This window comes from Aspergillus pseudoviridinutans (assembly GCF_018340605.1).
Source record: "Aspergillus pseudoviridinutans IFM 55266 DNA, scaffold_1, whole genome shotgun sequence".
Lineage (NCBI taxonomy): Eukaryota > Fungi > Ascomycota > Eurotiomycetes > Eurotiales > Aspergillaceae > Aspergillus > Aspergillus pseudoviridinutans.
The window spans coordinates 321,155-333,296 of record NW_025091281.1 but is presented as its reverse complement, the minus strand read 5'-3'; the positions used below and the strand labels follow the sequence as shown (position 1 = coordinate 333,296).

At 49.6% G+C, this 12,142-nt stretch overlaps 6 protein-coding genes across 6 annotated transcripts; 3 read left to right on the top strand and 3 right to left on the bottom strand.

The window, feature by feature from the left end:
* Positions 1-102: 102 nt before the first annotated feature.
* Asppvi_000130 (uncharacterized protein) lies at positions 103-819 on the top strand (the record flags this gene model as incomplete). Its single annotated transcript, XM_043296443.1, has 1 exon — positions 103-819. One exon carries the CDS (start codon positions 103-105, stop codon positions 817-819), a length of 717 nt encoding a protein of 238 aa, XP_043152378.1.
* Positions 820-879: 60 nt separating this feature from the next.
* Asppvi_000129 (fungal specific transcription factor domain-containing protein) lies at positions 880-2,956 on the bottom strand (the record flags this gene model as incomplete). Its single annotated transcript, XM_043296442.1, has 5 exons — positions 880-1,628; positions 1,684-1,949; positions 2,002-2,190; positions 2,264-2,814; positions 2,903-2,956. The coding sequence occupies 5 exons, from the start codon at positions 2,954-2,956 to the stop codon at positions 880-882; spliced, it is 1,809 nt and encodes a 602-aa protein (XP_043152377.1).
* Positions 2,957-4,747: 1,791 nt separating this feature from the next.
* On the top strand, positions 4,748-6,246 carry Asppvi_000128 (uncharacterized protein; the record flags this gene model as incomplete). The annotated part of the gene is made up of 2 exons (XM_043296441.1): positions 4,748-5,099; positions 5,156-6,246. 2 exons carry the CDS (start codon positions 4,748-4,750, stop codon positions 6,244-6,246), a joined length of 1,443 nt encoding a protein of 480 aa, XP_043152376.1.
* A 217-nt stretch (positions 6,247-6,463) lies between these two features.
* Positions 6,464-7,217, bottom strand: Asppvi_000127 (bZIP transcription factor; the record flags this gene model as incomplete). The annotated part of the gene is made up of 2 exons (XM_043296440.1): positions 6,464-7,033; positions 7,086-7,217. The coding sequence occupies 2 exons, from the start codon at positions 7,215-7,217 to the stop codon at positions 6,464-6,466; spliced, it is 702 nt and encodes a 233-aa protein (XP_043152375.1).
* A 1,375-nt stretch (positions 7,218-8,592) lies between these two features.
* Positions 8,593-9,637, top strand: Asppvi_000126 (aromatic alcohol reductase; the record flags this gene model as incomplete). Its single annotated transcript, XM_043296439.1, has 3 exons — positions 8,593-8,631; positions 8,684-9,108; positions 9,169-9,637. The coding sequence occupies 3 exons, from the start codon at positions 8,593-8,595 to the stop codon at positions 9,635-9,637; spliced, it is 933 nt and encodes a 310-aa protein (XP_043152374.1).
* Positions 9,638-11,339: 1,702 nt separating this feature from the next.
* Positions 11,340-11,881, bottom strand: Asppvi_000125 (uncharacterized protein; the record flags this gene model as incomplete). Its single annotated transcript, XM_043296438.1, has 2 exons — positions 11,340-11,497; positions 11,554-11,881. 2 exons carry the CDS (start codon positions 11,879-11,881, stop codon positions 11,340-11,342), a joined length of 486 nt encoding a protein of 161 aa, XP_043152373.1.
* Positions 11,882-12,142: the final 261 nt, after the last annotated feature.

Here is a 12,142-nt window from a genome sequence, read left to right as displayed (position 1 = left end):
AAGCGCTAGGAAACACGACCAACAGTATTAACTATCAACCAAGAAACAAACTTCATTTGATACTCATCCTTCAATACTCCTACCAAAAGGACTCCTACCAAGATGGCTCCTATCCACGTTGGCTGCCCGCTCTTCGATTACCAGACGATCGACGTCATTGGACCATGCGATCTGCTCAATTCCGCGAGTAAGATGCTCCTGGAGGGTATCAATTACTACGCCCCCGTGGATCCAAAACTTCTGGCAAAGGCGCCCGAATTCGTCTTCCACCATATCGGAGAGACCATGGAGCCGGTACACCTGCTTACAAGCTCTGTAACAGTGGTGCCTACGATTACGGTGGACGACGTTCCCGAATTGGATATCCTCCTCATCGGTGGGGATATCCCTGCCAAAACACAGCTTCCTCCGAAATTGCAGGACCTCATTCGCCGCCATGCTGCCTCTGGAAAGTTACTCTTCACGACCTGCACCGGAGCCGCGGTTGTTGCAGCCACCGGCGCTCTAGACGGCAGGAGGGCCACAGTCAATAACCTTGAGTACAATTGGATTAAGAAGAGATATCCGAATGTCAAGTGGACAAAGGAGAAGAAGTGGATTGTTGACGGCAACATTTGGACTGGGAGTGGAGCTGTGGCGGGGATGGATATGATCGCCCACTGGATCAAAGAGACTTATGGGCTGGGCCTCCTTATTCAGGCGGGATTGTCGCTTGATTTTGAACCACGGGACGTTGACGGACTTTTCAATGTTCTGCCCCAGCGATACGATTCGACTGGAAACAAGATTTCCACCCATGTCTTTCCCGACGAGATCTGAGGTATTTTTATGCTGAAACTGCGGTTTCGTGGATGTGAGGTCTGGAGCATGGATCACTTGTCAAAACTCTAAAGATGATGAACCTGTCATGCTAGAAAGTGTATCCATCAAAAAAAGATCACCCCAAAGCTTCTCATCTTCTATACTCTGTACTTCCGTAGTAATAGCGCTTTGTAGTGTGGGTAGATCCTGAGCCTGGGCGACGTGACAGCGGCTCGAATACCGCACTGCAGGGCAGCGGTGCAGCCCTTGAACAGACGAGGGTGTGTTATTAGAAGCCTTAAGCTCGTGATGAGCATGGCGGCTATCACGAACCTCTGCGGGATTCTCTTTTGCCAATGCATAGGAAGTTCTTACACTTCCCATGATCTCGGGCAGCCTTGAAAAGAGGCTTTTGGTGGGTATTTGCCTATTCGGCAATGGCCTAATAGCCTGTAAATGAGACAACAGTTTATCAATGTATTCTTGTAGGTCCACAGTTTGCTGTGCAATCTCCACGTTCCACTGGGGTAATTCTGGCAGTCCCACGGACAACCTGTACAGCACAAAGACAGTCAAAACAACTTGACACCATGCAGAAAATGGCAAGTCATTTTGCTCCGCCTCGGGAAGGGCGAAAAAAGAATCGAGATATTCTTTCGTAGAGCTGATGCATTTGATCAAGTTGCTGATGACCATTGGATGTGCAGATAAGATGGTAGAACCTTCCTGCGCCTCTGGAGATGGAGGTCTTCTCTGCCCGTAGCAATATACCAAGCCCATTTCTTGAATCCGAATCTTGGCGGCATAATAGCCGTTGATCAGCAACACTAGGGATTTCAAGTCAGCTTAATGGGAAGCCCCCAGAGCTTGAGAAGTTCCTACCCGTATTGCGAAGATCCGTCGATAGAGACGACCACCATTCTTCTAACCACGTCGTGAATCGTTCAGCATGGATGTACAACCGAGGGCTATGAATGCCTTCTGACCGGTGAGTCTCGCAGACTTCCTCAGTGAACTGTAGCACCTTCGTCATTGGGTATATCAAGAGGTCAGTTTCAAATTCTGCCTGTTGCTGCAGCATCATCGCGCATCGAAGCATGTCCTTGTGAAATTTGAGATTGTTGGGCTTCCCCGAAGACAGTGCTATTCTATTGAAGTAAGCTCAAGCCCATTAGCGCTTATCCAGGTGGGGCATCTTACATGTTAGATATGTAATAGCAGCCTAGATAAGCACGGCATGCTTCCCGGATATAAGTATCACTCAGCTCGGTTTGCTGCTCAACTAGGTCGGCAGCCTCTTGATCGAGGCGAAGGTCAATGACCATGCTGATTGCAATTTGTGAGTACTGGTATGCTTGCTGACTTCCTGGGACAAAGTGGAAATGGAACCTGAAATTGGTCAGCTTGCTAGTGCCCCTGATGCCGACAAAATAGAAAGGTAATGTGGGAACTGAAATCTTACCAGGCAAGATGGACCAGTAATCCCTGTAGCAGGTCTAGATCCTTCTCGCCAGCTATGATAACCCGCTGGCTGAGGGACTCTTTAAATTGTCTTATCAGAGCGTCTTGAAGATGACAGTATTTCGAGGAAGCAGCAGCAACAGCTGCAAGCAATAGGAAGGGGCGATCTTCAGCCATTGATGCAGCAGTACAGGTGTATGGAAGCCGCACGAATGGAAAGTAACACGCCATGCCGCGGAACTTGTCTAGAAGATGCTCGAGGACGACAGGACTGAGTCCCAAGTCGGTGACCCACGTGGTGTCCATGGCATTGGATGAGCCCCACGGATTTTCTAGGGTATTTCCAGTAGTATCCTGGTTTTCGCTTGACTCCAGGCCTTCGCCCACTTCAGAATTAGGCTGGTACTCTTGGCTCATCCATTCAGCTGTTTGGTGTGGCCTGTCACTAGAATATTCGGGAATTGCAGGCGGTCCAAAATCGGTATCAACCGGGGGGTGGACTCCACAAAGGGGAGCGCTCGAGCGCGAAAGAAGACCGATGATATTGGTGAGCTTGGACTCAAGATCGACCAGTCGCCTTCATCCCCTCCCTATCAGCAAAACTGACCTGTTGACTGGAGAGCCCTCTAGGGTCACTTACGGTTTTGCTCGTTGTGAAACTCGAGCCCGCTGTCTCGGCTCTGGAAATACGCATTGAGAGTTTGATCTGGCACATCTACTCAAATTAGCCTGAGATGAAGTATACGGTCAGGGATGTGACGCGCACTTAGTACAAGTCTGTCCCCCTCCGGGTCGAACACATTTCACCTTGAGGACCCGGCATTTTTCGCACGCAGGTGTCGCTTTCTTCCGCTGACGAGATGAGTCCATCAGGATTGCGTTATCCATCGTCAGTTACTCATAGCTTTCATGATCTCAATCTTGTAGGCTCGAAAAATGAGGGGCTTGTATGTGTTAAGACAGTTTAAGACACCGCTAAATCAGGCATTTCGGCTGACAAATCCACCCCCTGCCCTCATCTGAGACATGAGAGGGAGCATCCATATAGAAAGCGCGTCCCGCCGCCTCCGAGTCATCTGGCCGCGTGGGATTTCACAATACCTACAATATGTAACATATTTAACAGTGTTAGCCTCGAAAAATAACTGTGTTAGCCTGAATTAATGCTATAGTGTCTTGATGTGGCTGTGGGGGAAAACTTCGACAATTAGAAAACAGTAACCGGTCCATAGCGGACCGACCCACCCGTGGGAGGGCCCGAAGCCTTCGCACGCCAGCTTCTCGGTTAGAGATTTCCAGGTCCGAGAATCGATGGTTTCGGACGGTAAATTAGGCGAATTCCAGTAGCTGTATTCTAGTAGCCAATCCTGATAAGTTTGGGTTCTCAATTCTGATGAACCCGAAGAGCCATTGCATTCCTGTAAGGCCCACCCTCAGCATTGACATCATGTTGGGGGTCGCAAAGGAAGGTTGCTCTAATGATGCCCTATAGCTCGTGCTCTAATAGTGTTTACCTGGTCTGGAGAAAGTGGTGGAACATCTAAATAAATGTTAGCTTAACTATTAGCCTGAACTGACTGCATTTAGTAAAGCGCATATATCTCTAGGCTGCCCTCAATTTCAGGCCCAGCATCTCGAGGGTAGGTCCTGAGTTAATCAAAGAGTGCAAGATGGTGAAGCTCGTTTTGCACTTCTCTGTATAACTGTGATACCTTCCATTGATGCTGACAAATTTGATCAATTGAATGACTGATGCTTTTGCTGATCTTGTTTGATCGTGGGACTAACAGTATATATTGCCAGCATTGACTACTTTGTTTATTTTAGTGTTGACCATTTGAAATCAAGGTGTCTGTTCCGGGATCTTGTTATATTGACGCAGATCCGAAGACGCGCAGCTGAGATATTCTCAAGCAAAGGCCGATGATAATGAATCAAAGACCGAAGCATGAAGAACCATAATGATTATTGATCACATCTAATATGATACTGGTTATTCCCATAAATGTACCAGATTGGTAATCGGTTGCAGGGAGGCATTGAGTGGCGACACGGCGATCTGCAAGCCATCGGATTTGCCGGCAAACGGAACACTCCTTGGCAGACAATTCAGACAGCTGGGGATCTTTCCAGAAATGGCGCCACATTGAGTATATCCACATCCTGTATCATGAAAACGGTCAATCGGTGCAACTGGAGATTGTCATATTGATGATGATGGTAGAAGTGTCATTTGGGTTAGTGTGGGAGACTAAGCGCCACACCAGAAAATAGCAGCCGAGGAAAAACTGCCACGCAAACAGATTCATAATCATGCCCGACGAGAAACTTCGACGATCGCTGACTGTTGGCCAGGAATTGAGATCGCTGAACGGCTAATGCTCAAAACAGATATAAGGCAACAGGGAGACTCGTGAATATTGCCCATGTGCACCTGCCAAGCACCGTGATAATGCGACCGTGACCGTCCAAAGTCCAACTCATCATGTTCATCCCCTATCGCGGACCCTCAAAGAAGAAAGACACCAACACACGACGAGCAATCAATGCATTCGTGGCGACAGAGGCAAGCACCAGACGGCGCAGGCAAAGGGGAGAAGAGCCTGAGCACCAAGCGAGGCAGGGGACACTGCAGTGGCTTCAGATTCCGGATCGTCCTGATCCAAAAGAGACAACAATTGACCGACGGAACGAATCTCAGGAAGATGATGGTCAGGCACAAAGGAAGCCGTTGACACAAGCGATCGTTGTTTCCACACCTGTTGGGGCCGGCAAGTTCTACCCCTTCAGGGGATTCGCGTCCAGAKGCCCTTTGACTGCGCGTGCTCTGAGCTACTGTGAGTAATTACCCGTCCTGTTCAGATTCCAGGGCACCAGTATTGATATCGTCCAGATTTCGACATCCTTCTCCCTCACGACGCAAAGGCTCTTGGACTGGGAGACGTGGGCACGAGATCATTTGGCCGCGGACTCCTCTCGTGGGCCTCGAAGCACGATCTGATTCTGCATGGATTGTCAGCATTTACCCTGTGTAGCCTGGAATGTCAGGATGTTACCGGCAACAGCAGTCGAGCCATCATGTTTCATCGGAATAAGGTCTTGCTGGATCTGCATCACCGCCTGTCCCGGCAGCAAGTGGACGACGTCTTGATACAGGGCATGGCTCTGCTGATCCCGGTAGACGACTATCTTGGCCATTATGAGTTTGGTCCTGTCCATCTGAATGGGATGCGAGAGGTGGTCAAGCTCCGTGGAGGGTTCGATGCCGTCGGAAACTCCGACGAGAATGCTTTCGGAAGGAACCTTCGCATGAGTCTGCTTGTAACCCAGAGTATGGTCGAGTTTCACGTCCACACAGCGATCATAAATAGCCCAAATGCGCTTGCCAACGGGGAGCTGACTTATCCTCTGCCGGTGTTGGGGGAGGTAGCTCAGGATCTACCGCCGGGCTTTCGCGACCTGGTCCGTTACCGCTATCTGTCAGAAGAGGCGATTGGAATTGTCAGGGATTTTTCATACTGGCTTACGAGAAGTAAGGAAAGCGAGCCAGCAGTCCGACAAACGTGGCGATGCACCATGTCCTGCGACTTAAATAACCTTGAGAAATGCATATGTGTCACCCTGGCATGTCTCGCCGACGACCTCAGCGCTATGGGGGTTCATCCGGCAGCGTTGATTTTTCGTAAGCCTCAGCGACGTGCTGAGGCATTAGGAGCCGTTGCGGAGGTGTGGAACGATCCCGTGCTCATTGAGTGTGTAATATGGATGTGTACTGTCGTTGCGACACCACAGAACAGGCAGCTCATCTCCAGGGAGAAGCAGCGGCAACTGCTCAGGAGGTCAATTCAGCAAAGATACCCGGCAAGTAACTGGAACGACATACGGCGAATATTGCAACGGTTTTTCTATGATCCAACTCGTGAGAAAGATTGGGAAGAGGCCTGGAATATAGCACTGGCTGGACTTACTGAAATAGAGAAATGAAGAGATCCGCTATCTGGGCTCTACGTCAACCCAACACTGAGCATGAACATGTAAAGGCGAGGCGCAAGGGAGGAGGTAATGGCATGTTTGACGATGTGAGATACTCGGTTATTCTTTCTGCTGGCCCAAGGAATTATGAATGTTGAAGATATTCTGTACTGGTTTTACTTGATAAAGCGTTTCATATTTCACTGGCGCAGTGGCTAGGAGAACAAAATCAAGTTTGAGTCGAAGGGAATTCGTGTGAAGTCAAATGACCAAGGGATATCTCATCATTATTCATGTCCATGCTGGGTTGCTCCCAGAAGTAATCATCGCAGAGCAGAAGCGGGTCAAGGGCGAATTGGTCCGGCGAAACATCGGGCGCCTCCCCAGGACTTGTACAGGCGCTGTCAAAAGATAGTCTCAACGGTTCGGACCCAGACGTAGGATGTTGGCTCGACAGGGGAGGAGACGGGAGAGGTGGTTTGCGCCCCAGAAAGTGTTCGTCCCATGAACCGTCTGTGCTGTGATATGTGGACGAAGGCTGATCTTCAGCGCCTCTCGACGAAACCGACTGCGTGAGTGAGAGCAGGAGTTGCAGATTCGTTTGCATCGACTGCACGAGAAATGGGTGCGACACGGCAATCCCCGAGTCGACGACAGACGTGTGCACGCTGAGATAGAGGTCACGGATTGCGAGAACGGTTTGTTCAAGCTCGGCAACTTTCTGGTCTAGTTCTGAAATTCTGAGATCCTTGCGAAACCGGTAGGCTCGTTGTGCAAGTCGGATCTGTTCTTTTCGTCTCTTGAGGAGAATCAGCCATAGTCCTAACAGACAAGCGTTCACAATAACTTACCTCACCCGCTGTTTCGCCAGCACGTTCTATCCGAGGTCGACCACGCTTGAGAAGCTTTGAATTATTCGTAGCAGGAGAAGGTTCGGGTGTTTTTTGACAGTCAGACTGTCCGTCACACGGTGGAGTATTCATAATTCACAATTGGGTCCAGATCGTAGTTTAGAGCAGACAACTGACATTTTACAAGTCCGATATGAGGCGAGGGGCCCCATGCTTTATAGCATGGTGTCGGGAGGAATCAGGATACAGTCCTAATGTCTGTAGAGCCATGAATCCTTGTTTGTCGATAATGCACTATCTCAGAATTCGCCTCTAGTCTCACGGTTCATCTAACCCCGATAGGAGCTTGGTACGGCATAAGTAGTTTATTGCTTTCGCCAAGAACAGACGGGAACTCCATAGCTGGGGCCGAATTCAGGACAGCAATAAAGCATGGTCCAATGATTTCAAGATATCGCATGATTACTTTCTGAGTCCGATTGGCGAACATACTACTAGTACTGTGTCAGATTGGCAGTAGAAGGACGCTAGGTTTTCAGCCGCCGTAAAAATGGCATCTTACGAGATTGTTTGATAAACAATGCTATTCCCCGTTTGGAAGTTGCGCAACCTTAGCGGGATTAGGGTGAGTGGGAAAGTGGAGAGATGTCAACACTAATGCCCGTTTCATTGGGCGGATGGCAATTCCTACGACTTTCCCAAAACGGCAGTCGTATCTCCATTTTGGGCAGGGGCAACCATCCGTCTATGAAGAGATCCTCGAGTCAGTTATTGCTAGTCAATATGGGCCAGGCTGGACGACCCTCGCTAACTACTCTGCAGAGAGTGCCATGCCCCTCCCCCTGTTCCCCAGTTCTTCGGGTCTTAATCAAGATCCTTCGCTTCATGTCAATCTGCGGACTAGTCTTTGACCAGATGGTTAGGTCAAGTATCCTATGAACTTATACTCTTTGGATCTGTTTACAGTTCAGATCGATCTATTATTCAGTTCCCCCAATCTCTCAATAGCCAGCACTCTTTCTAGGCTAGCGGCTTGATAGCCGGATAACTTACATCACAACGGAGTGGAAATGATTACCGGTGCTTCTGGGCCACTGTACTAAATTAGATCCAATACAATCCATCTGTGATGGCTTCTGCAGGGCTGAGGCTAAGGTAGTGATACCTTCGTAGTGCCGCTCCTGACAGGAGAGTCTGATTGGGCCGTTATCGGAAGATCAGAAACAAACAAACACTAGCTACCTATAACTACTATTTTTTCGGCAACTGATGGATCCCACTAGCGCAGGCATATTATTGCGGATCGGAGTGTATTAGTGATCAAGCCGAATTCGCCGCTCAAGCCACCAGGATACCCCAATTATTCAAGCTAGTGGATACTGATTACTGAACGCATGCCAAGCGATTAGAAGACAATGCAGTGGAATTCTATAAAGCAGATGGAGAATTACCGATGTAATCTTAAACACGATCTACATTGCTAAGACTATACGGCCCCCACCATATCATGGCTACGGACGCATACAAGAATATCATCCTCGTCGGAGTAAGCCGCCGACATCTTTCCACGTGAAGAGCTTGGCTAATTCAGCGAACAGTGTGGTGGCTCGCTCGGAGGCGCCCTTATGAAGTCTCTTCTGTCCGAACCCACGTTCAACGTCACGGTCCTCACAAGAGAGTCATCCAAGGCACGTGGCAGTATCCCTTCCACGGCGTCTGTAATCACCCTCGCCGACTCTTACCCCTATGAGGACCTCGTCAAGGCCTTCAAAGGCCAAGATGCAGTGGTGAACGCAATCAACAGTTTCTCCGTCGCCGAGCAGCACAAATTCATCGATGCGGCGATTGCCGCCGGGGTCAAGCGATTTGTGCCGTCCGAGTATGGAGTCGATAACAATACCCCCGCAGCTCAGGAACTATCCTCTGTATTCAGAGAGAAGGGGATGGTGCAGCAGTATCTGCGAAGTAAAGAGTCGAGCGGACTAACCTGGACAGCTATCGCTTGCGGCACGTGGATCGGATGGTATGACTCTTCGCCAGACATGGATAACACCGACTGATGCTGAGGACTGACTGTGCCTAGGTGCCTGCGCAATAACTTCCTTGGATTAAACTATCCCAGCCGAAGCATCACATTCACTGACGACGGCGAGGGTTATTTTTCGACGACCACGCTGGACAACACGGCCCTGGCGCTGAACCGCGTTCTCCTCAACCCTAGCACGACGGCTAACCAAATTGTCTTCACCAGTGACTTTGCAACTACGCAAAAGGAGCTCGTCCAGACGATTGAGCGACTCACCGGTGAGAAGTGGGAGCGCAAGTCGATTAGCACCGAGGAGGCTATTCCCGCTCTGAAGAAGGCGTGGGAAAATGGTGAAGTGTCGGCAGGGTATGGCCTGATCAATATCGGGTTTACTAAGGGTACCTATAGTGGCCACTTTGAGCCCATTAAGCATATTAGGAACAAGGAGCTAGGGCTGCCGGAGAAGAATATCGAGCAGGTGGTGAAGGAGGCTTTGGCGGAGGTGGGACATCCTGGGTTTTCATAGTACAATAACTGAGTCCGTACGGACAACTTACGAGACATGAGTAAGATCGATTCTCTTGGATATTGACATTTGATGCATAGAAGGGCAAGGGTACCCTTTGGCAAACCTGGCCGCGCCGGGTAGGGCGACACCGTCATAAGGTCCTCGTATGTTTGGTTTAGCGCCAGCATGCAACAGGATCCGCGCGATTTGCTCTCTGTCTACAGTAACTGCAGCATACATCAAGGGAGTCACTGCTAGGGTGTCTGACCTGTTCACATCGGCTCCCTTGTCCAGCATCAGTTGCACGAGTTCTGTCTGCCTCCTGAACACTGCGGCGCCTATAATGTTGTCTTCTGGCCCACACAGCACGTTTGGATCGGACACTGTCTTGTCAATAATCTTCGCGCACTCTGTTTGTCCACACAGTATTGCATTGCGGAATGGCATCTGCCCTTGCGCTGTTTCCGCTGCATTGATGCCGGCGCCGGCATCGATGAGGCTCTTGAGCAGTGCAGCCTGCCGTAGGTGCAACATATGTGTATTGGAGTGCGGTCCTCTTTGGCTTTGCCGAAGCATCAGCGCCATGAGCCAGGAGCAGCCGTAGCATGGTTATGTCTTGCTTGGTCAAACAAGCATAGTGCAAGGGGTTCGGGAGTGCTTGTCCATCCGGGATGGATTGCATCCCGTTGATAGCAGTTCTTGAACAATGCCATAGTGACCTTTTTTGACAGCTATGTGGAGCGCTTTCGGCCATGCTCTTGGCTGCGGTGATTGGGCCCAGTCGGCTGATCACATTGTCAATGCTGTGCTCTGCCACTAGATGAAGCAGGGTGTTGCCTTCGCTATCCACAGATTTCAGATGGGCATGGCTTAGCAAAGATGTGATACCTGGTCTGGCTTGTAGAAGAAGCAGTAGGTCTTGAGGGTCCAGATAATCGGCAAGAAGAAGGAAGATCTCTGTTCGTAAGCGAGGTTGGCGTTCCGGCTCCATGCCATGGCTTTCCTTCGTTCACATGAGATTTTATGTCGAAGTAGATCGTGCGAGACAAATGGCGGGATGGTACGTTGATAAATGAAGAGAGCATGACAAATCAGCCAGACTATCATAATCTCTCTGGAATCCGCCTTGCCGATGTTAGCATGATCGAAAACCGGTCTCGATCCTGATTCCTGGCCAAAACGCTGGCCCCACTGTTGTTTTGCATTGCCACACACACTACGTCGCCAGGGGTATTCCGCGCAGGAATTATAAGCGTAAGAGGGGCCTCTAAGATAGAATACTGTTTCGTGATAATTAAGCTGCTAATGACTCGTGCAGAATCCAAGTACTGCTACAGCCAATAATTTTATATGAACGAATAGCCAACCTCAGAACAACTTTGAATTGCCCGATTTTATCCACATTGGACACCACACTGTTGTAAAAATGACCACGGGTAAATCCAAGGAATGTAGGTATAAACGACCAACAGAGCAACACAGGATGAAACAAGTTTGACTTGACAGGATGGTTGAATTCCGTCTTGGTGAATCCCCGGACAGGCCGACGGTTCTATTCTAGGGGCAGTGTCCAGCCCAGCGAAGACTCTTATTAGGGTTAAATCCGACAATACTCTCGTCGCATACTTCAACAGATTGATACCGGAGGGGCAAGTCGCAACGCAGCCGCGTTCGGTGACTGGTATGGTAACGAGGCATGATAGATAACCAAGCACTCAAATCAAAGTTTTGCATCATGTGTCGAAGCCGGCTCTTCCTTGTGTTCCCCAGCTGTATCCTTTAACCTATACTTCAGATCAGCCTTGTCCATGAAAAATGGTCTGTAGCCGTCGATTCGTCCCTGCTCAGCAGCGGCTCTGCTCCAGGGACACTCGCGCCCTGTCCACAATTCGTCAGCATCTGAAGTCAAAGACCAAAGAAGTAAGGGTGTTTACAGTCTTGATAATAGACCGCGCCGCATCTCTCCAAAGCTTCATGCCAGTGCAGGAAATCGCGTCCTAGTAGGACTTTCAGGGCCTCCCAGCTTGCCTCCGAAGCCTCCAGGACCCAAACGCCTTGATCCTCGTCCCAGGCGAAGATCACACGCTCGTATATAGGAGATTTCAAACCCTTGTCCGATAGCCTGAACTCAGTGTTGCACATGAATAGCATTTTGTCATGGTCTTTGCCCGGTGCATTGCCTGTGGCGATGGCAGCTTCAAAATCTGTGGAAAATAGTCGCCTCCACTCGAGATATCCTCGAGGTTCTACCGCAGGGTCCATGACTGTTCGACTCCAACAGATATCAAATTCTGTGTGCGGGCGGGATATTTTTGGCAATGTTTGAGGGTGGGAATGAGATAGTGGGAAAGATGATGATGCGGAGGGGAAAGGGTATTAATAGGAGAGTAGGTAAGCCTGAAACATGTGACGCTGGTCTTCAGGATCCAATCATGATGGCCGATATCCCAACACACGAAGTAAATACCAACTAACAAATTAAAGATGTATGATAGACAGGCTAAGTAGCTATTTGAGGGATTA